The 27,690-nt window shown below is 47.7% G+C and overlaps 2 protein-coding genes across 2 annotated transcripts; both read left to right on the top strand.

The window, feature by feature from the left end:
- Positions 1 to 129: 129 nt before the first annotated feature.
- Positions 130 to 23,410, top strand: LOC144941209 (exosome RNA helicase MTR4-like). Its single transcript, XM_078867820.1, has 27 exons — positions 130 to 575; positions 1,563 to 1,709; positions 2,131 to 2,197; positions 2,908 to 2,970; positions 3,640 to 3,752; positions 4,319 to 4,493; positions 5,032 to 5,122; positions 5,995 to 6,119; positions 6,642 to 6,740; positions 7,588 to 7,678; positions 8,295 to 8,426; positions 10,896 to 10,975; positions 12,197 to 12,307; positions 12,835 to 12,936; positions 13,692 to 13,817; positions 14,100 to 14,250; positions 14,705 to 14,877; positions 15,227 to 15,295; positions 15,498 to 15,611; positions 17,188 to 17,298; positions 17,751 to 17,939; positions 18,399 to 18,562; positions 18,678 to 18,783; positions 19,131 to 19,187; positions 19,988 to 20,150; positions 22,218 to 22,322; positions 22,930 to 23,410. The coding sequence occupies exons 1-27, from the start codon at positions 493 to 495 to the stop codon at positions 22,980 to 22,982; spliced, it is 3,060 nt and encodes a 1,019-aa protein (XP_078723946.1). The 5' UTR covers positions 130 to 492; the 3' UTR covers positions 22,983 to 23,410.
- Positions 23,411 to 23,563: 153 nt separating this feature from the next.
- On the top strand, positions 23,564 to 27,393 carry TMEM215 (transmembrane protein 215). The gene is made up of 2 exons (XM_078867821.1): positions 23,564 to 25,425; positions 25,600 to 27,393. The coding sequence occupies exons 1-2, from the start codon at positions 24,966 to 24,968 to the stop codon at positions 25,971 to 25,973; spliced, it is 834 nt and encodes a 277-aa protein (XP_078723947.1). The 5' UTR covers positions 23,564 to 24,965; the 3' UTR covers positions 25,974 to 27,393.
- Positions 27,394 to 27,690: the final 297 nt, after the last annotated feature.

Genomic DNA, 27,690 nt, shown 5'->3' with positions numbered 1-27,690 from the left:
TCATATAGGAATGTCCAGAGCAACACGGGACACCTACGAGCCAGAACCGATGGGGGCACTGCCACTGGACTCCTTCCCGACTTCCCCCCCCCCCCACGGTCTGTGTCATCATCCAGCAGTAGACACGGATGGGTCTGGCACAGCGAAGTCGATGGGCAGGGGAAGTGTGGTGGGATCGAGGGTGGAAACGCCCACCTCTTCCTAAGACGCCTGGCGGGCGTGGAAGAGTAGGCCAAGTGCCCCCTCCCTCTCTCTCCCTCCCTCTGCTGGAGCCCCTCGGGCCAACAGCGGCGGCAGCGAATGCGAGACATTTCACGCATTCATTAGAAATATAATCCACCGCAAACGGTTACCGGTTCCTGGCCTCAGAACCGGCAATCGGTTACCGGTTCCTAGCTTCAGAACCGGCCATCGGTTACCGGTTCCTGGCTCCCGCCGTGAGCGCAGCGCCGGCGCAGGAGGGAACCTCTCAGGGCCGCAGCAGGAGGCGCCATGGGGGACGCGTTTGTCGGGGACTTGTTCAGCGTCTTCGACGAGGAGGCGGACGAGAAGCCGCTGGGAGTCCCCGCGCCCAGGTGACGTCCACACTGCGGCGCAAACACAGAGAGGCGGCCTCCTCCTCCCTCTCCCCTTGAGCGGCGGCAGCGGCGCTGGGCGAGCGCCTCGAGGCCGCGGGCGATCCCCGGGCTCGCCTGGAATCGTCGCCTTGGACTGTGACGCACGGGGCCCCGGCGGCCGCACACACACAGGGCCCCGGTGGCTCGGGATCTCCCGAGTGGTTGCCAACTGCAGTATTTGGTCTTCTTTCTACCCCTACCTGCCCCATCCCTGCCTGTACACCCCCATCAGCCCCATCATCTGCCTGTGTATCCCTACCAGCCATGGCATCTATCAACTAAAACAAGAAAGACGGTCACCGCATCGCGCGGCGCTTTCAGATGCGCTTCTGCGGCCGTCTGGAACTTGCTTCTATCCGATATGAGGAAGCCACTGGAGCTTTACACTTTTACATCTCGTTTGGAAACTCATTTATTTAAAATCGTTTTGTGTGTGTTTAGTTTGCCCTTCCTACGCACCTATTAGCACGGCTGCCTACGTACGGTGCGAAAGAAGGTACACATACTGTGCATACATGAAAAGAAGTTACACAAACTCCATACATGAAAGCCCTTCGAAATGGCTTCTCACGTGGGAATTTACAGTAGCAGCCAGATAATCTGCATGTGTACCCTCTACGAGCCCGATTAACTGTTATTTAACATGTTTACTTTTGCTCTTTTTTTCCATATGATGGGATTTGCTGGATCGGAGTATGTCCTGATTTGATAATGTCATTGTATTGTAAAAGGTAATCATTCAGTCCTTGCTAATGCCACTTCTAGGAGCAGGGCCTCTGCTCGCGGGAGCTTTTTAAAGCCCCTCAAGAGGGTATTTTCAGCTATTCTTTCATGTTGGCCATACAGTATGTCTTATAAGAGGTCATTGTGTTGAGAGAACCAGTATTGTCATTCACCACAATGCAGTCCATATATAAAATATCTGTAACCATTGTGTTTGCCCAGGCAAAAGAAGACTCCAACCAAACGCCCATATGGATGCGAGGAGACTGGGTCCGCAGCCTCGGAGGGGGGAGCCGCAGCCGATGGAATCGACGACCTCATCAGCAGAAAGCGTCTCAAGCTGGAGCGAAATATTACTTTTGAACAGAAGTAGGCATCAGCCGCCACCAAATACTCCTCTTTCTTCATCGGTTAAGCCACATTTTTTCTCATGGCTTCCAGGAAATTTGAGAAGCATAATTATTTCTATTTTATAAACAGTTTCTGAGTGCAGGTCCAAAGCCCCAACACATCAAGCGGACAGCAACAAACAGCACTCAAAGTTTTAATAAGAGTTCACCTCTCTGGAATTTAGCAATGTTATGTATTATGAGTGATTGGGAAAATATTCCTAAGTGCTATTGCGAGAAGCTTGACGTTTCGGGCTTTTGGGCCTGTGCTTAGAAATTGTGGTTAAAGAAAACTAAAATACCCAAACACGTTAGCTGTACTAGGGTAGGTGAGGGTTTCGGTCTGCAGGAAGCGCGACTAAGTTGTGATATCACTGTTGTTGATACTCGCTGTGCTTTAGCCTCACCCAGCTCATGCCCAGAGTGAAGACCGTGAGGGTAGAGACACTGGAGGGCTGCACGCACGAGGTGAGGAGCTCACGCAGCACGGAGGGGGTTAGTACGTGGTGCTAACAACACACTGACATGGGGTTAGTGTGGTACCGCATTAAAAAACAACAAAAATCTCACTTAGAAACATACACGTTAAAATGGGAATTGTATGCAAAATATATAATTTGTGATTGAATAAAACTGGCATAATAAAATATATAATGCAGCTCTTTTGAATAGTAAACTTGGTGAGACAAAGGGCATTGGCATGGGTCTGGTAGCACATTCGCCGATTGTTGCATAGGTTTGTGGTTCGAGTCCAGCAGGCTGCCCTGTTAATACTGTAGGTGTATTAATCAATGGGTGTTAAAGATCTTGTGACGTCATTCGAGTATGCTATTGTGTGATGATGTCACAGTCTAAATTTTTCGTATTGTAAATTTACCTCTAATTTATTATTTAAGGATTACGTAATAATTTACCCCTACTGCCATACCAATACCTGCTTACGGCCCAGGTGCTAAGTCACCTTGTGCCGCAAAGGGACAGCTACCACTGGGGGTGCCCTTTTAAATGTTTTAAATGAGATGTGATGTAAGTCGCTTATCGTGTGTAAAACGCTCTGAAATGCCCTGGAATAAAGTGCGCTATATCAAAACAAAGTTATTTTTATTATTATAGTTGTGCATGGTCTTGTGTGTGCCAGGCTGATGTGCGTGTTCCCCTACCTGTGGTCTGTTCACCAGGTGGCCATCGGACAGGAGTCTGCTTACGAGACCCTCAAGCCCAGAGTTGGTTTGCCGGCAAAGGTGAGTGGCTTGTTCTTATTGTAAACACAGACACGAAGGTGGTCAGCAACAAAATGTACTGTCAAAGTTGTAACAGATAAGAGTTAACACTTCTTGAATTGAGCAAAGTTAAAAGATCTTGGAGGTAATAGCAAAGTGGAGCAGTACAAGCAAAGAAGCAGAAAGATAATTATTTTGACCTGCAATATGGCAGTTGAGTGGGTGAGCATGTGCGTGTGATTAAGTGAGTAGATGAGTGTTATTTTCACCTGTGTGGTTGTTGAACACGGTATGGATGGGCCAAGATGGAGGAATCGGAGTAAAGTTCATGTAAATGGCAACCATGGTAGTAGCGATAGAAGCGTGAAAAAGAGGAAACTGACCACTTGAGTGAGTGAAGTGAATCGGTGAGTGCTGGATCATCAATCCTAACAATGTTGTTTATCCATGAAAGTGTCTCTGAATCACATGTGCACAGGACCATCCTGATATGGAGATTCATGGCCAATTCCTCATTGTCTAATTGTTAATGTGTGGAGAAACTGGTGTAACGAATGAAAACCTGAACCACCACATTTCATGGTTGGCTGGGTGATTTGCAACGTGCTTACATGTAAACAACCTCTGTGTGTGCGCACGTCCTGACCAAACTCTTTACGCGTCTCTTCTCACTTCTCTCTGTGCCCATAGGAGTATCCGTTCCTGTTGGACCCGTTCCAGCGGGAGGCAATCCTGTGCATTGACAACAGCCAGTCAGTGCTGGTCGCCGCACACACGTCGGCTGGAAAAACCGTCTGTGCCGAGTGAGTTTCCTTTGCTTTTGTGATGTGTCTCAGTATCTCACAGTTGGCAATCAAAATGAGTTCCTGCTCAAATGAACACTGAGGCAGTGCTCATTTTCTCAGGTATTTATTCAGATTTCTATTGTTACTCATTTCTATTTGGACGTCTTTGATCTGATTTGTATTTGGTTGTCGACTCGGATTTCTGTTTTATTTTTGTTCTAGTTTCTATTTATTTTTTGCTTTGATTTCTATTTGCTTTCTTGTTATACTTATTTGAATGTTATAGTTTTTGTCATCCATAATAGAGGTTTTATTGGCGTTAAATTGCATAAATATATAAATGTGTCGTTAAACCCGCCACCACCCGACATGGCCAACTAGTAAGGGTTGTCACGTAAGCAGAATATGCTAACCTCTTATGGATGATATTGGTTGCGAAAGCCTATGTGTTAAACCGTTATTGTTATTTTGGTGACCCTGGTCGATTACTGTTGCAAATGAGACCATCCTTGTCTCTTGAGTTCTCATGCCATTGAACAAAATAAATTAAAACCTTGAATTTGAGCTTGCGGTGTCACCGACAGGTACGCGATAGCGCAAGCTCTGCGTGGAAAGCAGCGCGTGATATTCACGAGCCCCATCAAAGCGCTCAGCAACCAGAAGTACCGAGAGCTACACGAGGAGTTCCACGATGTGGGGCTGCTCACGGGAGACATCACCATCAACCCCAGTGCCTCCTGCCTCGTCATGACCACCGAAGTGCGACCGCTAGCTTTATTATTCTAACATCAGGGCGGAAGGGTGGTGGCGCAGTGGGTAACACTTGTGCCGACTTGGGTGCCTGTTTGTATGGAATTTTTCCATCCTTGTTCTGTGTTGGTTTACTCCAGGTTCTCTGATTTTTCTCCATAGCTGCTACAAGGCAAACATTTCTGTAATTGGGTAGATTGTGATAGAATGTGTTCCACACAATTGAATATCGCAATTTGAACAAAATCTTGAAAGTGAAGAAATCTCAAGTCCAAACAAATTTAAGCCAAATGAGACATTTGTATTCCCAATTCTGCTCTTGGATCTCAATGCTGGACCCTTAGGAGGGAGCGTGAAAGAAAGTTACTGGCAGCAAAAATGAAGTGGCTGAGAAGGATCATGGCAGGAGAGACTACAACAACTAAGACATGAACCTGGGAATTGAAATTAGAAAACTGGGAAGTAAATTTTATGCTGCAGCCTTCACAACACAGGTGACACTGACGTTCATCTGGGAATGAAGCTGAATGCTCCGGTTTTATTGCAGATCCTGAGAAGCATGCTCTACCGAGGCTCGGAGATAATGAGGGAGGTGGCCTGGGTGATTTTCGATGAAATTCACTACATGCGGAACCCAGGTAGGAAATACAATGTGTCTCACTGCATTTACATTTTAATCTTTTATGGTGGCATAGCGGTAATCACTTGCGTAGTGGCTGACTGCTTTTTTTCATCTATAATATGCTCAACCACCACACTGTAGGTCACAACAGTACACTCGCACACGCATTCACCCACCATCCAGCAGGTCACAACACTCCTTTCTGCTTCTTCCCCCATCGTCTCATTTCCCAAGCTCTTATAACTTTGCTCAATTCAAGATACGTGTTAACTCTTATTTACCACACTTTCAAATTGTGCTGTCTGTTGCTGGCCACTTGGTATTTTGGTCCTTTGGGCCTGTGTTCAGCAACTGTGTAAAAAAAAAAGTTGTGCTGTTAGTCACGTAGACTCGTCACGTGTGGTACCAGTCTGAATAAGTTTTCACTATCTATATTTGTACCAATTGCTCCCCTATTTATCATATTAATGGTGATATATGTATATCTGTGTGTATGTGGTCGTGTGTTCATGTAATAATAATATTGTTAGTTTTTGATAGAGAACCCTTTATGGCAGGGCATCTCACACCATATTACATGGTTCGGCGACTTGCATCCCATCTCGTCTCAAACGTTCTAAGTGCACCGCTAGTGGCATCTATCCCTGTGTGACACAATGTTACTCAGGAGCGGCCTGCAAGTGGCCATTAGTTTGCCAGTAGGTGGTGATGAGTTCTATGTGTATTCCCCAATTGGCGATTTGCGGTGTAATTTTTTTAATTAATCAAGTTTGGACCTTGATGCCGGTACACAATGGCCTGCTCATTTCCAGCAATGAATGACGTTGGGGGGGATCTGTAAGGTTCACTTTTCACCGTGTGTGCTTGCATCGTCTGTGTTTGGCGAAGAGCGTGGCGTCGTGTGGGAAGAGACCATCATCCTTCTGCCAGACAACGTGCACTACGTGTTCCTCTCTGCCACCATCCCCAACGGCACGCAGTTCGCCGAGTGGATCTGCCACTTGCACAAGCAGGTGGGACCCACCAAGCACACGCTTTCAGAGAAACCTCTTCGAGTCCAGGCTCCTGCTGAGTAGTGGAGAGGCTGGCACACTGAGCCAGCAATCCGTTCATGGAATGGCTGAATTACCAATCTGGATAAGAAGGCATTCAAGAAGGTTTTTTTTTCGTGGCAAAGCCTCTTTAACGGAACAGTTTTTACTTCTATACAAAGCATGCATTTAGCCAAAGGTAAAATCCTGCTGTCACATCTAGCGTGGAGCACTCAGCAACTACCTCATTGAATGCGTTTGATATAATTCGCTGTAAAGCAGTCCATTTGGTTCATGGTCCATTGTTTAATGAGTACCCCACTCATTAACTGGTGATCATTTGCCTCCTTCTATCACTACTACTTTGGTTGCCATGTTGTATCTATCTTTTATCTGTGCAATGGATAAATATGAGTGTCCAAAGCATACATGCTCACTTACCGAACATGTTCCAGTAGTCATGAAAGCTAAAGAGGAGATGTCTGTGCGTTGTGTGTGTTACAGCCATGTCACGTAGTGTCCACCGACTACCGGCCGACCCCTCTACAGCACTTCATCTTCCCAGCTGGCGGCGACGGCCTCCTCCTGGTGGTTGACGAATTTGTACGGTCGTGATTTTGTGCCCTTTGCATGTGTGTCTGTGCAATGTAGTTCAGTGGTTGGCGTGCTATGCAACAAACTCGGCAACCCGGGTTCGATCCCCCCCCCCAACACCAGTAACGATTATTCAAACCGGTCCTGGGCTTCCCCAAGGTCGACTCAGCCTTGAATAAGGACCTGATGTGGTGTGTAAGCATCAGCACTAGACCCGCACGTGGTGCTGGCCACCCACCTCGTGTACCATGCCGGCCTTAATAAGGTGCTTGCTAACAGCACGTGCCCCAACAGTGTGTGAAAGGCTATATTGGTGATCTTTGTCTTTGTACGTGTGTATGCTGCTTTTAACAAGTCAAGGCCTATGACACTAAAGATTGCCATGGCTTCTGACCTTGTTCCCCAAGTCATGAGGAGTCATAACTAGGAGTCGGAACCATTACCCGTGCACTTAGGGGTCTCACTAGGTCCTGTCGGTCATGAGTTACACATTTTGAATATGTGGCTGTGATGGAATTCCCATTTGACATATACAATGAAAGGCTGCTTGATATCTGTTTACGTGAAGGAAAATTGCTAAACAGTTCAACTATGTTTATATACTGTACTGGTGACTTGGTAATGCTTCCCATTATGTTGAGTCGTACACCTTGTTGCTGAACCTAGAGTGAACTAAAAAAAAAAATGTATGGCCTTACTATTAGCCTTACCACACTGTGCTCCCTTGCTGGGAGTGAGAGTGGAAGGAGGAGGGGGAGTTCCTGTGTGTGGAGGTGTTGTGTGTGCGAGTTAGAGCCGGGAGGAGGAGGGTGTTATCACTGGTTGATCCACTGCTGCTCTGTGCTGGCTGTTTCAGCGTGACTTCAAGGAAGACAACTTCCTGCAAGCGATGTCCCAACTGCGGGAAGGAGGCGACCCATCCCGCAAGCGCAAGGGCGGCAATAAGGGTACGCAGAGACCCTCCTCCTCACATTCGCTCAGACAGCCAGAGGCAATGATGCTCTGCTCCAAATAGTGTGTGCTGGTGCTCCTCTCTGGTGGAGGCCCAATGCCACATTCATACGGTGGGGTCCACTGTAGGGCAACCACTGTTGGCTTTCCACAAAGTGGTACTCATTTTTATTGACCCCTGGATTAAAGGTACATATATACAAGGGAGAAGATCATATAATGATAATAATGTAAAAGTTGTAATGTGTGCAGTTTTGGTTCACTGCCAGGGAGAAATTAATTCACGATAGTGTGAGGGAGTTTCACAAATGTGTGGTGACTCGCCAACTGGTCACTTGCCGATAAGGTGTTGCAGGCCATGTGCAACATAGACACGAATGCCTGACATCAAAAAAGCAGCTCCAGATGTTGGATTAAATTTCGTGGAGCTTTTTCGGCCAAATCCATTAAATGCATCATTGGGCTGTGTCTTTATTCTTTCCACTGGACTGCCACTTTGCGGTTTGTCGATTGCCGTCGTCGGTTCCCACTGTGGTGCAAGTCGTCTGCCACAGACCCAAACCCGGCGACGACATCAGCGGGTAAGACCTCGGTCTGCTCGTGTGCTTGCAGGGGAGTCCAATGTCTTCAAGATCATCAAACTGATCATGGAACGGAACCTGCAGCCCGTCATTATCTTTAGCTTCAGCAAGCGCGAGTGCGAGACCTACGCCGTACAGCTCTCCCAACTCGACTTCAACACGGGTACGTGCGATGCAAGGCGGCGGGTGCCATTGTCTATCCGCAGCTGGGTGAAGGCCTCCCCATGCCACCCTTTGTTTATCTGCTCATTCACGAGGCCGAATTTCTATATCTGTGTGTAGATGTAGATCGGGGTGGCTTTGTTTACATTACGTTTTCTGTTTTGGCAGCGGAAACAGCTCTTGCAGACTCAGTGATCATAATCAACGATTTTTGGGTTTAGATCGCGTTATTTATAAATGTGTCGTAACCCTCCACCACCCGACACGGCCAATCAGTAAAAAAAGTGTCACGTTGACAAAAGACAAATAGTTCACTGCTTTAGCCCACCGGTGTGTTGAAGCGTGAAACCACAACATTTACAATTTGAGTACGACGTTTCGCTGGTAATTGCATCCAGCATCATCGGGCAATTCGCCAGAATGGTGAGGCTCTGCTGTGTCTCCCGTTCTTATATAGAGCAGCAGCAGGGTGACGTCATCATTAACTCATTAACTCATCAGGTGCAAAGATTTGAGGGGGGGGTTATTGTAATTATATACTTGATTAGTAATAAGGCTATTGTTACGATGCGAGTTGTAGATTAGTAATCATTTGGAATGTGTTCTATTGTGATTATGCTACATTAATAATCAGTTAGTGCTTGTTTCCCTTATAAGGAATTGTAATGCATCTTATTTAATAATACGCTTCCAGGCCGCACTAAGCCTGTAGCTGTCTGAGCGATTAAAGTTATTTCTGTTTCTCTCAATCTCAATGGATTCTCTAATTAGTCTTTGCCAGTAGTAACTAGTTTTACACAACACTTCAACGTTGTCAAAATCAATTGAGTGTCCCTGTTGGCAAGCATGTTCTGCCACTGCCGACAGTTGTGTTTGCGATAGTTTAATATTTCTCTGGTGTTCTTTTAGTCTTACACTAACGTTACGCCCTGTCTGTCCAATATAGCATCTGCCACATACACAATTAATCCGATATACACCTTCTGTTGATAATTTAGGTAATTCGTCTTTAGTGCACGTTACTAGTTGTTGAATTTTGTGTACTGTACCAAATCTTACTGTAATGTTTTGCTTTTGCAAAACACGGGCTAATTTGTCAGTTACTCCTGAGATAAATGGTATTTTTATTGTTTTAATAATCTGATCGCTTTCAGCAGTGTTGCTTTGCGATCGTGATTTGGCATTTAGTGCTCTGTTAACTTGAGCATTATTGTAGCCATTCTGTCTTAGTGCTTCTTTAACATGTTTAATCTCTCTCACTAGACTTTCATCATCTGACACTGTTTTAGCCCGATGTATGAGCGTCTCTCTAATCAAGACGCTGACACTTTTTTTACTGATTGGCCGTGTCGGGTGGTGGAGGGTTACGACACATTTATAAATAACGCGATCTAAACCCAAAAAAATCGTTGATTATGAACAATATTGGTCGCGAAAGCCTACGTGTTAAACAGACTCAGTGATTTTTACTTATTTTTCAACTTATAAGTTAATAGTGATTGTAATGCCCCCTAAAGTGAATTAGCAAGAGGAAAAGAAGAATAGGAAAGTAATTAGCCTGAAAACAAAGCAGGACATTTTTGATAAGCATGAAAAATGGGTAAAAACCAGTACACTTATGAGTGAGTTTAGCTGGACCCAATCCACCATTTTTGCAATTTTAGAAAATAAGGACAAAATTAAAGCTAACAATGCGAACGATTTCTAGACCAGGATATTAAAAGGTTGGGAAATTATTACATCAATTAAAAAAACTGCTAATAATATGGATTCAGGAGTCAAAAAGATCAACTTCCAAAATTCTTGGAACGGATTCATGCTTTTAACATGTAATTCCTATATTCGATTTACAGTTATTTTGGTTAACAGTTTTCGTGGAACGAATAAAAAACGAGTTAACCAAGGGACTACTAAACATGTAACAGAATAGACGAGGAGCATAGAAAGGTTCTTGCATTGATACAGTGAAGCTACAACTGTATTTGTTACTTATTCTCCGCTGCAACTCAAATTGATATTTTGTGTTGCGCATTATATAGTTTGCATCAAACTTGGGATCCATGTTTCCAAAGTATACTTGCCAATTAACATCTTGTAGTTTCAAAAGCATTTCTTCAAACAAGCCTGAGGCTACTGATGAGACATTGATCGTCAAAATTGGTCCAGAGTTTTCTTGTATTGATTATAATTATGGATTTGTAACGCATGATGCCGTGTTTTTCTGCTGACCAAGTCACCCTTGAAACAATTGCCATATAGCTCAATGGGTTATTTACTCAGGTAATACACTTCTGAATTTGAATCTATTAAACCGAAGCTGCACTCTCAGATGGCAATGGGTTGTTGATGGGCTATGTAAAAATACTTGTAATATTTTATGTGAGGGGACAGATATGGAGGGCGAATTGTCTGCTTGTTTATTGTATTACAATTGTGCCTCCGCGCTGGATCGTGATGAATTTGGCTACAGAGGAAGAGAAGTGCCTGGTGGAGGAGGTGTTCAACAACGCCATGAGCTGCCTTTCAGATGAGGACCAGAAGCTGCCGCAGGTGAAAACCTCTCCACCACCACCGCCACCCACACCACCCACACCACCCACACACCCTCACTGCAGCAAATGGCACAGTCCACATGCAGCCAGGGCCAGCAAACTAATGAGATGGAACAGGGGAAATCTAAATGACCATACCAGCTGTCTTAATTATATTCTAAACTTAATGATTCACTTAACATAAATAAATGTAAAGCAATCAAGTTGATCGACGATACAGAACTTACTTATGCACTCCAGAGAATTGTATTTTATTATGTTTTATTTTAAATATTTTAATATTTAATATTTTTATTATTTTATTATTATTTCCCTTCTACGTGACTTTACCGAAAGAACCAAGAAGATGAATCCCTGCAGTCACGAAAGCTTTAAATCTAAATTTAACCAGTAGTCTGTTAACTTTCATCTATCACGGTTTCGATAGTGCTATATGTTGCTGACCACTTGATGTATTGGCCCTTGGGCCTGAGCTCAGCAACACATGGAATACTAAACTCCACAGAGGGGCACAGGCAAGTGTGGATGGTCCACAGTTCTCTGTGTCGGTGAGGGCTGATTTGGTTACTCAGTGGCATTGCCAACCACATTGCTAATGACCATGTGAACCACGTGAACACTGTGGGTAGGGTGAGAAGGGAGACCGGGGAACAGTCCAGAGAGAGAGGGAGACAGGGACAGTCCTCTTCAAATCAAGATTAGTCCTCTGAGAGTTTTGACACGGAGAAAGTCTGATGAGTAGAGAGACGTGGACACAGGGACACAGTCCAGAAAGCAGCTGTGCAGACAGAATTGGGCTATTAAATGTTCACAGGCATTACAGAAATGTATAATATATACATTGTTTCACACACAAATGTATGCACAGGTAGAAGCAGCTTTAAATAAAATGTTGTCGTGCTGAAATGGCCAATTCACGTGGTCTCATAAACACTAGCGTAAAGTATCACGTGGATCGCACGGTGATTTATTCACATGTTTAATAAAATAATAAACTCAAACATAATGAATGTGATTTCTACGTTAAAAATACGAGTAAATTCTTGCAGAAAATTGTTGTCTTCAAAACAGTTGAGTGTTTCGCTGTGTGTGTAACCTGCCAGCAGGTGTTCGACACTTCACGTGGCCTTAAAGTGCACATAGCCTGGCGCAAGGGCCGTTGTGATGTCACCGCCACTTAGTGGTAAATGCCGGTTGTTGTTTTGTGTCTGTGCCACAGGTGCAACGAGTGCTGCCCATTCTAAAGCGAGGTATTGGCATCCATCATGGTGGGCTGCTGCCTGTCCTGAAAGAAACCATTGAAATCCTCTTTTCTGAGGGCCTCATCAAGGTGAGTACATGGTAGCAAGGGAGCAGTGTGCTGGGTAGAGGGAGCAGTTTTCTGACATGTTTGCCCCCTACAGGTGCTTGTGTTGTGTGTTTCTCTTTGTGCCAACATGGTTCATTGACTTGCTCGTATATTTGTTTACTGTGCTGCTCTTGCTGCTCCTGTGTATATGTTGCTGTCAGTGAGTGTATGCTTGTGTGTTGCAGTGTGTGTGGGAAGCGTTAGTGCAATTGTTAGCGCACTGCACGATGCACCCAGTGACCCAAGTTCGATTTCCGCTCACAGCCAACACCAGTGATAATGCTCTTTTTTGGTCCTGGACCTCCTCTAGGTCGACTCGGCCTCAAATGAGTACCTATTGCGATGTGTTAACATCGCCACTTGGAAGACAAAGGCGACTGGGCATGATGCTAGCCACCAACCCCCTCGTGTGCCGTGCCGGCCTTCATAGGTGCTCGCTAACAGCACTTGCCCCAACTGTTGAGGCTATACGGGAGATTTTTGTGTTTGTGTTGCTGTGTGTAACGCAGGCTCTCTTTGCCACGGAGACATTTGCCATGGGCATCAACATGCCGGCCCGCACCGTGCTCTTCACCAGCGCACGCAAGTTTGACGGCCGCGACCACCGCTGGGTATGTGGCTCTCGGCCGCTTGGATCGCTTGCGTATTGTCATTTAGTTTTGGCCAAACACCCCAATTTAGGACCGCAGAGGAGCTTGGGCAATTGTTGGTGGTGCCAGTTTTGGCCGCCTTCCAAAAACTGTGCACATTATAACTTATGCGGTGTTTTGGCCTGCAACTTTAAAGGACAATGTACACATCACCAAAATAATATTTTCTTTGCATATTTTGCCACAACCATGCATGGCTGTCCATGCATGACTTTAAATTCATATATATTTAGTGTTTGAGCACCTTATATTTACGCAGGTAAAATAGGTAAAGTTAAGTAAAACCATTATCTTGACCGTTAATTGTAATAGTGTAAACCATCTGAGATAAACACAGCTGCTCATGTTTAGGGTTTCATGGCGGCCTGATCACTGGTGACCAGAACAACCACATGTTCCACAACAGCACAGCAAGTACAAGCGGTCTCCAATTTACACCGGTCTGATTTACGATGATCCACATTTACGACGTTTATATCATGCCACCATGGATCGATTTACAATGCAAAAACTTGGTTTGTGATGCATCTTCCAACATTACTCCAAACACATTTGAATAGAGTAAATCTGGTTTCCGATGAAGTTTCCACTTATACTGGCTCAGAGATTTGCCCATGGCTGGGGTGAGTTAGCTGTAAACCAGCAAGGGTTGTGGTTCCACGTTGATACTAAGAAGCCGATATTCTGATTGCTCGTCCCCCTCCTGCACTGCTCAGATCTCTTCTGGCGAGTACATCCAGATGTCGGGCCGCGCGGGCCGGCGCGGCATGGACGAGCGCGGCACCGTCATCCTCATGGTCGATGAGAAGATGAGCCCCACCGTAGGACATCAGCTCTTACAGGTGCCGCCTCACACCGTGACGCCGCCTCACACCGTGACACCGCCCATCAGCTTTCAGGGACCTCCACTCAGCCTACGCATCAGTGCATCGGTCTACGCTCTGACCATTCACCTCAACTGAGTGTTGGATCATCAATCGACCTAACTGCTTCGTGTTGAATTCTGTTAAGTGCAGTGCAGTGAGGTAGAAACTGGGTGCTGCACGCCAGATTGTCCACAATATTCCAACGTCGGCCAAATATATGTGCCTTGTGTAATCTTGATAACTGCTTGTGTCCACCAGGGCTCACCCGACCCGCTCAACAGCGCCTTCCACCTCACCTACAACATGGTGCTGAACCTGCTGCGAGTGGAGGAGATCAACCCCGAGTACATGCTCGAGAAGTCCTTCTTCCAGTTCCAGCAGTACAAGGCTGTGCCTGATCTCCTGGCCAGTGAGTGGCCCATACCCACAGAGAGCCACCGCCAGGACCCAGGGCATAGCACTCCTCCAGCTTCTCACATGTGTTCTGGCCTTCCTGTAGGTCAACTCAACCTTAAAAATTAGTACCTAGTGCAATGTGTAAACATCAGCACTGGGAAGGCAAAGGCGGCCGGGCGTGGTGCTGGCCGCCCACCCCCTTGTGCGCCGTACCTGCCTGAATATGTTATTGCTAACAATACTTATACGAACAGTCTGTTAAAGGCTATATGGGGGATCTTTGTGTGGCGTAATGGCCTGAATATGTTATTGCTAACAATACTTATACGAACAGTCTGTTAAAGGCTATATGGGGGATCTTTGTGTGGCGTAATGGCCTGAATATGTTATTGCTAACAATACTTGTACGAACAGTCTGTTGAAGGCTATATGGGGGATCTTTGTGTTTACCCGTGTGTGTGGCCCAGAGTTGCAGGCGCTACAGGGCCGTTACGCAACGCTGGCCGTGCCGGACGAGGCAAGCGCCACCTCCTACTACCACATCGAGCAGCAGCTGCAGCGCCTGCATGCAGAGGCGCGCGCCATCACACTGCGGCCACAGCATTGCCTGCATGTGCTGCAGCCTGGCCGCCTCGTACAGGTGCAGCTGGCTATCAGCGGCAGCGCCATCCACACCATAGCCGGAGTTCCATCTTGCACGCTTCACTCGCAGAGAATTGCCACAGATAGGCGAGCAGCTTAATTGCAAGGCCATGACATGTGTTGACGACTTAGGGAGTTCTTTTCCAGCAGTGGATAGAACATTTCTGATGTTGGGTTAAATACGTCCACCGCCTTGGCTGCCTCCTAATCGAGTGCAAGTTCCACGATGCTAATAACGACACGTGCTGTCGTCGTGGTGATTGTGGATGTGGCCAATGCTATGCCGCAGGCATGGCCGTTGGAGTGAGTGTGATCACGTCTTCTGTGTCTGTGCCCTGTCGCGCAAGGTCACACATGGGAAAGAACACTTTGGCTGGGGTGTCGTCGTCAACTTTCAGCGCAAACCAACAAGCCAGGTGAGCTACGGCATGTAGGGAGAATGCATCTTTTGTTACATCATCATTGTCTTCATTATTCTTCCTCTACTTCCTCCAACCTTTACAGTGTTATTGTTGTGAATTAGATGACGGTGTTATTGTGAATAATTAGAATGAGAGTGGAGGTTTTGTTGTGAATGAATGAGATGTGCTTGATGAATTGTGTGTGTGTGTGGGGCAGGAGGAGTTCACCCATGTGGTGGAGGCGCTGTTGCTGTGCTCGGAGGAAAGCGTGCGGAACGCAGCAACGGAGACGCCACGGCCCCCACAGCCCAAGGAGCGTGGGGAGCTGCAGGTCACCGCACGCGCACACAAACACGCTCGCGCACACCAGTGCACACGCACCCAAGCGAGGACACAAGACAAGGATACACACCTGTATACACAAAGACACGTAGACACATATACATGCGCACATCTGTAAAGGTCCAAATCAGTAAAATAAGGAAAAAATAGACTTGCAATTTACTCAATTGAGATTACACAGCAACATTGCCCCCCCCCCACTGGTAAGAATAATTCCCACTTGCAGGCTCTGTGGCACACAGGGGTAGCTGCCACTAGGGGTGCTCTTTAAATGTTTGAGATGTGACGTAAGGCGCTTTGGTTGATGCAGAATTTAAGTAAATGCCATTAATTATAAACATAAATGATCAAATCCCTGGGGGATTGATCGTTCCGTCACCACTTTTATGAACGTATTGGTAGGTTTTCGCAGCCAGTTACAAGTATCCCTCGATTTACAAAAGCGATGCATTAAAAAAAAAAACTACATTTTGTAAATCAGAATGGCTTTTAAGATACATTTTATACGCAAAATTAAGGATGTGATTTGGTTAGTCATTCCAACTCTACTCCTCACCTGCACTGTCCGAGCTCTCGCCGCGCTTACATTTACAAGCAAATTTCTTAAGTTGACATGCTAATCTCTCACAATACAATGGCCACCCCCCACATGGGCATAGCTGCCCCGCCCATCTCTAAACCATTTGTAAACAGCTCTTTGATTGGTGTAAACCTACTGCAGGTTAGGAGACCTCTCCTACATTTACATTAGCTGCCTCACCCATCTCTAAACTTTTATAAACAGCCTGCCTCGGCAGATTTCCCCCTCTTTTTTTCTCTGAAGACGATTGTTTGTGTCGCGATCGAAACGTCGTGATATTGTTATTATTTTGATTATTTTTTCTATCTACTTGGCTTTACCGAAAGACCCAAAGAATATCTGTGACTTTTCACAATACAAATTTTTTTAATAATAAACATAAATACGATTAAATAGTAATTGATTAAAACGAAAATTATTAACCTTTTCCAGGAACCCACCAAAGATCTGTATGTTGGAATGACTGGAGAGGTGATGTGGAGACATCCCTGTTGCACTGGAGAATATCGTGATGTTGTCGCAGACCTATGACGCAGCCTCCTGCGTGCTTCTTGTTTGATCTCGTGGCGCGTGCCGTGTGAAAGTTCACTCACGCGGAAATTCTATTTCGTTGTTCAAAAATTGTCCACAGTTTATCAATTGTGTTAACGTGAAATTTCATAAACCGAAACGGTCATAAATGGAGAGATACCTCTTAATACAATTCACAATAAAAAATTTTGTTGGACCACGTAACAATCTGATCAAATTAATGCTTTTACACGTGACAATTGAATTTGTTTGGTTATATCAAGTTGTGGTGGGTCCAACGACACAAATTTAACCATATCATGACGTGGCCTGAGCCAAAAATAACTTGTAAATTATAAAGGCCTGTTGTTATTGGTAAATGAATGCGAGTGTGTCTGTAGTGTTGCTCATGGCGCTGTGCCATGCCGCTGTGACCGTGCCCCGCTGCTGCTGCTGCTGCGCTGCTCCTGAGTAGGTGGTGCCGGTTGCGCTGGAGCTGGTGGAGGCGATCAGCACAGTGCGGCTCTACATGCCACCGGACCTTCGCACCCCCGAGGCTCGGCACCATGTGCTGAAGACCTTGCAGGTGACGCCTTCTCCCCCAGCCGCCCCCACCAGCCTCATCCAGCCCCCGCAGCTTTCACTCAATGCTTCATCGATCTGCGTCGATTGTTCCCTGAGCGGCTCGTCCACTACTCAACGATTCACGAGTCACTCGCTCGCTGGTGGTCATTTCCTCCATTAGCTGTATGTGTGTGCATGCCTGTGTTTAAGTCGAGCAGAAGTGTTGCAGTAAGTGTGCTGCGCTACGAACCGGGTAATCCTAGTTCAATTCCCGCTCATGGCCAACGAATGTGGTAAATATTGGAACCGTTCCTGAGCTTCTCCTTGGTCGATTCAGCCTCAAATGAGTATGTGGCACGATGTGTAAACATCGTCACGAGGGAAACAAAGGTGGCTGGGCGTAATGCTGGCCATCCACCGCTTTGTGTGCCGTGCCAGCGTTCATAGGTGCTCACTAACAGCCTTTGTGTTTAGGAGGTGAAGGCTCGCTTCCCAGACGGGGTGCCACTGATGGACCCCGTGCATGACCTCGGGATCAAGGACCCCGAGCTGGAGGCCGTGCTGCACAAGACGAGGGCCTTTGCGCAGAGGAGGCTCGCTCACCCGCTGCACACGAACCCGCAGCGCGACGCCATCCGCGGCATCTGTGTCAGCAAGGCCCAGGTTAGTGGCGCCGTGCGCCCGCCAGTGCTTGCCTCTCTGCCAGCATTTTCCTTAATGGAGTCGAACCGCAAAACGTAACCGTTAACTGGCACTGACCCCAACATTCCGTGAACCTGAACCAATATAAATGTTTCTGCTCGAGAACAAAAAGCGTAAAATGGAGTGAGGTAGGGGAACAACAGGTAGTCTTGATTGACGGGGCAGGGATCCTTACCCAAAAGGGGGAGATCTGCTGACATAGCAATACAAAGTCTTCTCATATGTAAAAATAAATACACATACGTTTTCAATTAAATGACACTTTAATGCCTCTGCTACTCAAAGAGCCTTATTTCATACCTCATCTCAAAGGCCATGGTGCGGCAGTCTGATGGCGCTGTGGTTGCACTGTAATAGCGGGATGGTGTGGTAGAAACGTGGTGTGCCGGTGGTGTGGTGGTGGCGGTGGGGCTGCGATAGGTGGCGGAGGAGATGCGCGCCGTCAGGAAAGAGGTGCGCCGTGCACACATGATGCTGCAAATGGACGAGTTGAAGCGGCGCAAGCGCGTGCTGCGCCGGCTCGGATACTGCACACAGGCCGACGTCATCCAAGTGAAGGGCCGGGTGGCCTGCGAGATTACCGCGTGAGCACGGCATGGCATAGCACGGCATATCGCGACACGGCGTTATCCGGCACCTGGCGTCGTACTAAAGAAGCGGTGTGTGTTCTCTCCCCTCCCGCTGCGTGCTCATCCTCAGCGGGCACGAGCTGCTGCTCACCGAGCTTGTGTTTGAGGGGATCTTTAACGAGCTGTCCCCCGAGCAGGCCGCCGCGCTGCTCAGCTGCTTCGTCTTCCAAGAGAAGGTAGTGGCATCCGTCCACCCTCCACCGATCACTCCTACATGGCCACGTTACTCTTGTCCAATTCCTTGCCTCCTTGTGCATCCACGTGGCGGCACTATAATAGTCCCACTGTGTTCCAATGGCTCTGTCAATTGCCGTGACCCACATCTCTGGATGGTGCAATCGTCGATGTGTTATGGCTACATGCGCGTTGTTTTACTTGTCTGTGCTACACACTGCCGTGCATGACTTGTCACTGGGTTAAACTCAATCCCTCCTTTCTTCAGCAATTCACTGCCGTGTGCCTTAACACATGACACTTCACTGCCGTGTCCTGTAGCACGTGACACTGCCCCATCTCTCGGCAGGCCTCGGAGACGCCGAAGCTCGCCACGGATTTGGCCGAACCTCTCCGAAAGATGAAGGTGAGCACAGTGAGCTCACTGCTGCCCATCCATACCGGGTCCGTGTGGTGTATGATGTGCAGCAGTGTGCGTGTGTGGTGTGTGATGTGCAGGCGTGTGCATGTGTGGTGTGTGATGTGCAGCAGTGTGCGTGTGTGGTTTGTGACGTGCAGGAGTGTGTGGTCTGTGACGTGCAGCTGTGTGTGGTGTGTGACGTGCAGCAGTGTGCGTGTGTGGTGTGTGAAGTGCAGCAGTGTGCGTGTGTGGTGTGTGACGTGCAGCAGTGTGCGTGTGTGGTGTGTGACGTGCAGCAGTGTGCGTGTGTGGTGTGTGACGTGCAGCAGTGTGCGTGGGTGGTGTGTGACGTGCAGCAGTGTGCGTGGGTGGTGTGTGACGTGCAGCAGTGTGCGTGTGTGGTGTGTGACGTGCAGCAGTGTGCGTGTGTGGTGTGTGAAGTGCAGCAGTGTGCGTGTGTGGTGTGTGACGTGCAGCAGTGTGCGTGTGTGGTGTGTGACGTGCAGGAGTGTGCGTGTGTGGTGTGTGACGTGCAGGAGTGTGCGTGTGTGGTGTGTGATGTGCAGCAGTGTGCGTGTGTGGTGTGTGACGTGCAGCAGTGTGCGTGTGTGGTGTGTGACGTGCAGGAGTGTGCGTGTGTGGTGTGTGACGTGCAGGAGTGTGCGTGTGTGGTGTGTGACGTGCAGCAGTGTGCGTGTGTGGTGTGTGACGTGCAGCAGTGTGCGTGTGTGGTGTGTGACGTGCAGCAGTGTGCGTGTGTGGTGTGTGACGTGCAGGAGTGTGCGTGTGTGGTGTGTGACGTGCAGGAGTGTGCGCGCCGTATTGGACACGTGTCCGTGGAGGCCAAGCTGCTGGGGAGGGAGGATGTGCTCCTGGATGACATCCGGCCTCAGCTCATGGATGTCGTGTATAGCTGGGCCCTCGGAGAGTCTTTCTTCACCATCACCACCATGACCGACGCCTTCGAGGGTGCGGCTGGGATGCATGCATACAAAACGAAGATCCCCGTAGAGCATTAACAAACTTTTGGGACAAGTTCTGTTAGCGAGCACCTATGAAGGTTGGAATGGTGCACGAGCGGGTTGGTGGCCAACACCACGCCCGGCTGCCTTGGTCTCCCCAATGATACCGATTTTAGGCTAACTCAACCTTAACGATGTCCAGACCAGTTTAGATACTCGTCACCAAAATTGACTGAACGGAAATCGAAATCGGGTCACCGGGTTCATATTCCAGTGTGCTAATCACCGCACTACTGCTCACGGCACACGGACTCACGCACACGGACTCACGCACACGGACGCACGCACACGGACGCACGCACACGGACGCACATGGACACACACAGATACAAAGACACACACACAGACGCACAACATCTGCCATTTTACACTAAGTTACAGTGACGTCACCACGGCGCCTGTGCCGGGCCAGGTGCATTTTGAGGCCAGGTAAAGTGTCGAAGGCTCACTGATAGGTTACGGGACAGACCCAGGTGCCATGGGTTGACTGAGATGACTGGCAGATGCACCAGTTGTGCCCCCTACTGTGCCAACATGCTCTATTTTAGCCGCCTGGCGCTCCACTCGTTGTGAGCGTCACTACTCTGCCCGCCGCTGTTGTTGGAGGGCGACTGCCTCCAACTGCCCAGTAGCGTCCTTCATGAGCCTCCTCCAAAGAGGCCCATCTTAACACCGCTGGTATCAGTCTTCAGCAAGTCCACTCAGCTCCACATCATCCTGTTCCGCATCAATCCATCTCTTTTCCAGCCCGTGTTCTGCCCATTTAGCCCCCTCTATCCAGTCAAACAGAAAGCTGCTTGAGCATGAGGTGTTTGGGCATGCAGGCTTCATGACCCAGCCAACGCGGCATTGCCCGCTGGAGGAACTCACTGATGGGAAAGTATCCATATCTTTCAAGGATTTGTGAACGCCTCACACAATCCAGTTTGGTTAAACCCAGGATGGATCATAGGCAGGCCACCTTGAATGTTTATAACTGGCGCAGATGTTCCATTAGAGAGGACACACCCCCAGGGAGGGAGGCACCACCGCCCCACCCCTGTAACTTGTTTATGTGCTCCATTGTTGGGTGCATGAGGTCCACTGTTCATTGTACGATAGTTTGTTCCCTAATTACCTCCAGTTAATGTTATTGCGATGCACAAACCTCTCTTTGTATGTAGCACCTCTAGAGGTCTGTTCTTTCCAGCATATCGCAGTACACCAAGTGGATACATTTACATCTGTACGGGGATGTCTAAACACATCTTAATATACAGAGGGATCCATAGCTTGGGCAGTTATTGGGGCCGGCTCACCACCTGGTTGCTGCCTTCCAGCTCATCCATGGGTCCTCAGCATTGTGAGATGCAATTTGCATAAACGATGAAGCGATATATATATATAAAACTAAACATTACGTAGACTTAACTCTGCACTATCCCTGCTGTTCATTCCTACCTTCTGGGTTCATGCTGTCACCATCCTTGAATCTCGCGCAGATCCGGAAGGATGCTGGTGAACAGTAATATGACACGGACGTCCAGAATAAACACCTCATTCCAGACTCAAATATCGCACCTCCTGCCTTTGACATCCCTCCTCAAAAGACACTGGACATCCGTGAAAACGAGCTTCATGACTTATCAGATTCCTCTAGTCTTCATAAATATTCTGATTCACTGGTGTAATCATCAACTTCATCAGAACATCTTGATCTGGCCAATGCGCACATGTCCTTCATATATGGAAAATTAACGGCACAAGCCAAATGAGTGCAATTGCTGCCCATGCAACCCAAACTGTGGTCCGAATAGTGAACCATTGTAGTCTGCACTCTTTCAGTGAAGGAATAGCAAAACTACACAGATTTTTTCCTAAAGCACTCTTACGGCTAGCAGACCTCAACATTGTCATTTAGCTCCTGAATATATTGTCATATGCAAGAATAGAATTCCTATTATTTCCACGGATTGCTCTCCGACTTGCCCAGTTCCATGTAGCTGGGTGGATCGTGTGTGCGTGTACTCTGCAGGCAGCATCATCCGCTGTTTCCGGAGGCTGGAGGAGCTCCTGAAGGAGATGGGCAAGGCAGCGCATGTCATTGGGAATTCCGAATTGGAAGAAAAGTTTAATAAGGGTAATTTGTGATGATCACACAATGCATCATGAACACACACACACACACTTGTGCTCATGTATACACACGTGCATGCCCACACACGCATGCATAGAGACAAAGGTCTCCCATGTAGGCTTGATAGACTGTTGGTGCAAGTGCTGTTATCGAGCGCCTAATGAAGGCCTGCACGGCACAAGAGGGGGGTGGGTGGCCAGCACCACACCAGCCGTCTTTGGCTTCCAAGTGGAGATATTTACCCATCGCACCACATACTCATTTGAGGCTGAATCGTCACATGTATTGGCCATGAGCGGGAATCAAACTCGGGTTGCCGGGTTTGTAGGGCAGCGTACTAACAACAACACTACTGCTCCCCACATAAACGTTCACGCATGCATATGCACATAAAACAACATTTACCCCTAAGTGGCGGTGACGTCACCACAGCACTTGCGCCAGGCTAGGTGCACTTTGAAGCCACGTGAAGTGTCATAGGCTCATCGGCAGGTGTCGTTACAGACCCAGGTGTTGTGGGTCGACTGAGATGCTGTCACATTAATGTGCTTGTTTCCACCGTTTGTGAGGCAGGAGGGCCACTAAGTGTTGCATTTGTGTCTCCCTACAGCTGTCACTGCCATCAAGCGCGACATCGTGTTTGCGGGCAGCCTGTACCTGTAATGCTGCCACTCGCGTCACCAAGCCACCAGCCTATACCCACAGCCCCCACCCTCACCCACAGCCCCCACCCTCACCCACAGCCCCAACCCTCGCCCACAGCCCCCACCCTCACCCACAGCCCCCAACCCTCGCCCACAGCCCCCAACCCTCCACTTAACCGTTACCCACCTCCTGACCCTAACCCACAGCGATCTAAATTATGTAGTTGCTGCTGAGTGTTGAAATGTCTTCACCATTTGGCTTTGCTGATCTTGCTTAAAAGTAACGTAAGCGGTCAGAACACAGCACGTTTTTTACAAACTCGTTTTAAGTAGAGGTGATTTACAATTGAGCCAACAGGTTTTGTTTTTAACATTGTACAAAGGTTTTTTTAAAGACTTGCTTTGTAAAACACATGCATTAAAAGAGGCTTGGGATGTTGTGGAAAATCAGTCAATGGCATTGGTTTATTTAGTTTGTGTAATAAACACAATACAACTGTCAACCAGGGTCAGCGATACTGTGTAATAGGTCACACGGTCAATGCCACAGTATGGTGTACATATATTTGAGAATGACTTAAAAAATAGTTTGCAACTGATTTCAGATTATTTGTCACTGCCTTTAGGTCGCTTTCCTGGTGTTCCACCGAGTGTCCCTCTCATGGGTGAGCACTGTTCCACCCAGTGTTCCTATTCTCATGTGCGAGCACTGTTCCACCCAGTGTTACTCCCCTCTCTCATTCGGGAGCCGCCCATGGCAATGGTGGGCAGGCGTGCGGTGCGCAGATATCGGCGCCAACCTTGTAAGAGGTCACAGGTATTGGCTCCAGCCCTGAACCTTCCACCACAGAAGAGGGCAGCCCTCAGAAATCCTCTCCAGTGTCAGACATGTCCTTTGAGGATGGTCAAGCAAATGGGCCCTACCTAGAGCTCGACAAATTCGCGGCATTGAGAATTGTCTACGAGACCCACCAGCTGTCTTGAGCTACGCCAGCAGAAATTAATTCCTCTAACTTGGCCTTCAACATGGAAGCCGGCTGGGTTATTCACCTCTCCCCTTCGTAAACGATGGGCAGAACAGTATTTGAGATTGGGTGCACCATGCCTGCAACTGTTTTAGACTCACTTTTCTATCTTTGCTGAAATGTCATCTCCAAAGAGCCTGACAAGTCCTTCTCTCCCATGCCAAAGGTGTCTGCCCACGTAGGTTGGACAGGAACGTTAACAAGGGACTAAGGCTCTGGCTGTCATTTGCCACTAAGACTGGAGCCTACAAGGCAGGTTCAAAGGCTTTGAAGCCGCATCATCAACACCTTTCCATAACAGCCACGGTATCCCACGCTGGGATAGGTACACGCATCGGACTAGACGAAAGTGGCCATTATTTGGCCGGAGAATAGTTTTGCAATGTTCCTCCAAAATGTCTTCTGCCTCGAAGGCAATCCTCATTACCTTGGTCTGCGATGGCTCTTTAATAAGGAGCTGCCAGGATCCACCCAGGTGAGTGAACACAGAGATGGTGTAAAGACATCGAGCTTCCCTTTCCATCCCTATGAACCAAACATTCCAACATGGTTACAGAACTGCATTAACTGTTGTTCACAAAATCCCACCAATTTCCTTATTCATTTTAAGTTTATGGCTAGCCTCCTGTATATTAATGGACCATGTTCGATACGAGTCATCATATAACACGTTTAATCCTACTATACCTTCTGCTCCAAATCTCCACCCTTCTGCCAGCAACTAAAACTCTTTTTCCGCATGCCTGCATCCCTCGCAGGAAGTGCAGCATCACTTCTATCAAATTCCTGGTATTCCACTGGCAGCCGTTGTCATCATTCCCAGTCCGTTTATAGCCTCAGTCCGGGGTTTTGTTAAAAGTCATTTTTAGAAAGATATTGCACTCAAGAAGTGTTTTTAACAGTCGCAACCTGCGCAGCTGTCCCGCGCAGTGTTAAGTAGCAGACCGCAGAGTGCGACGCAGAGCAAACTCAGTTCAATGCATTTCCTCTCCTCTGCCGTGCTCGTCGAGGCAGACCAGAGGATGCACGCCGATAACATCAACGCCAGGACTGGGGTGACTGTCGGCGTTCTCAGCGTCTTCCTGGTATTTGGCTTCATGTTCACCGTCTCTGGGTTCAGGGGGGAAAGCCTCGGGGGTGTCCCACTCATGGCTCTGGGTCCCAGCATTTTCCTGCCGTCTCTTGGCATAATTACGTTCACCGTCTGGACTAGGGGCTGCAGTAACTGTCCCGTTTCCGTCTTTAAAAAGTCGGATCGGGGTACGATCAGGTACGCAGAGCATCGATCTTCTGTCGCCTCTGAAGCGGAGGAGAGACAATATTCACAAGGGAAGTCAAGTTCGCATGACGGACCTTACGTGGCCACAGGAATTGGAGCGGGATCTCCTGCTGCATCGCAGACCCCTCCTCATCCTCCGACTGCTCGCAGGAACTCGGGTGAGCACACAGACGGCGTTACGCTTCACCCTCGTCCGCTTAAATCAAACGCTCAGATCGACGTCTCGTAGAATACCGAATTGAATTGACAAACTTAATTCGCATTCCAGCGGAAGTGTTGCGTCTGCATTTTTACGACCATCGCTACACCGTTTCCTCTCGGCCTCCCCACAGCTCCATGTACGGTGGACATCGACTGGAGCTCCGTGGAGCAGCAGGGCAGCCAGGGCACCACTGCGCTGGCCGTGATCTACCGGCCCGTGGCGCGCTGCGGCCCCGCATCGCGCCGCCTCGCGCGCGTCCTGCCCTGCGACGTTTGCGCTCACTGCGCTGCGCTCGTGTCAGGCGGCGTCTCCTTGGGCGCGCAGCCCAGCTTCACCTGCGCCGTGGTCATCGAGCGCTCCACGCTGGTGTCGTTCCCCTCGAGGAGGGGCTCTTCTCCTGGAGGCTGCGAAGCGCCGGCAAGTCGCTGCCATCCTGGAGGAACGGCGAGCGTCACAACGGAAGTGTGGAATCGACTGCCCAGCTGCTTTTACTTTGATTCGTAATGGATGTTTGGGTGAGGCCACGGTAATGATCTGGCCAAATATGTTTCGTAAAACTCTCCACCATCCAACATAGCTATTTTTTAATTGTCACGAGTACAAGCATTTAACAATATGTCGAATGACTCGTTTCAGCTTACTGACCGGTGAGTTGAACAATTCTCACAACCAAATGTAGCTCAATTAGAGCCACCCGAGTTGGTGAACACCATTTAATTCCGACTTTCCAGATTTACCTAAAGATGTTTGATGCAGTTTAAAATGATGTTACGTATCTGATTGTTGCTAAATTTAGGTGTGAGAGTTATTCAACTTTTCCAGTTTGGCACCGGTTCTGGCTGTCTTCCTTCCCGCTTGGCTGTGATTTAACCCGTGCAAATGCTAAGCCTTAAAAATTTAACAGAAATTAGAAATGCAATTTTCACGAAATGACAATCTATAGAAGTAAACAGTATTATTATTATGATTATACATGAACAATGATTTTCTATGAGATTTGTCAACACAAAATGAATGAACATCAGCTGCTGCCTAGGGAGAGGCACGGCCTGTCCTGGAACTCTAGAATGTCGGGAATGTGAGCACGTGTATGATCAGCGTGCCACCCAGTGATCTTCTCTTGCGTGTCTTGGGTTACTGGGCCCTTCTCGTGATTCACGATCGCTTTAGTGGCTGGAATCTCACAGTGGCACAGATGCACTTCCCCAGCTACATCCTCTGTGTGTATTGAACAAAAAAAACATTCATTTAATTGCATATGAGTTTTAATTAATTATTATATCTCTTCACATGTCCACTCACATTGAGGACTCTCCACCAGGCTGTTTCATCTCGTCCGTCACACCGTGTTTAAGCACCAAACTTAGACTCACCACGAGTCACTCACTCACTCACTCGCTCGTCCACTCACTCTACAACACCCACCCACTCAACCACTGCACTGCAGGTCACCTCACTTATCGCTCTGCTTCTTCCCTTGCACTACTGCATTGCATTCCCTCCTACCACGATTATTTCTTTCCCTAAGCTCTCATAACAATAACCTTGCTGAATTCAAGAAACGAGTAAACTTTTATCTATTCCAACTTTGAGAGTGCAGTTTGTTGCTAGCTGTTTGATGTTTTGGGCCTTTTTGCCTGTGATGAAAGACTGTGCCTACATATAGTATTCACTTAACTATGCTGCCTCTATCTATTAACACTTCGGGATACCCAGATTTAAAGTCTCGGTGATTTCCTTCTCAAGTGGGCATTGTAGTGGTGCTCATCCTGTTTATAGCTCTGGGCCACTTGTGAAAAATCCACATTCCTATGATGGGGGCGAGTTTACCCATAGTACAACCACTGCAGACTTCCCCACAAAAAGTGACACTGATTTTATCAACACCGCAGAGATGCTCAGCTGCGTGAACCCCCAGTCAGGGTTTGAACTCGTTTTAAACCGTGCAAGAGCTCATGTAATATATGAAAAAATGAAAACAATTGTGCAAATACTGATAAAACCAGGAAACTAGCAGCAGATACAGGAATAGTGAACTATGGAGATTAGCAATAGAAACATAAGCTGCAGTGCCTAAATAGCAGCTTCGAGCGGCAGATATAAAAAAAAACTACATTAAAAAGTCATTTCTTTAGAACTGCTTTTTGTGTTTTGTTTGTTGTCCTTCCCCTGTACACACGGTTTAAGCCACAATTTTAAAACACTTATGAATGTAATAGAG

The sequence above is a fragment of the Lampetra fluviatilis genome, chromosome 24 (genome assembly GCF_964198595.1).
Source record: "Lampetra fluviatilis chromosome 24, kcLamFluv1.1, whole genome shotgun sequence".
In the NCBI taxonomy this organism is placed as follows: domain Eukaryota; kingdom Metazoa; phylum Chordata; class Hyperoartia; order Petromyzontiformes; family Petromyzontidae; genus Lampetra; species Lampetra fluviatilis.
This window is presented reverse-complemented; position numbering and strand designations above follow the sequence as displayed.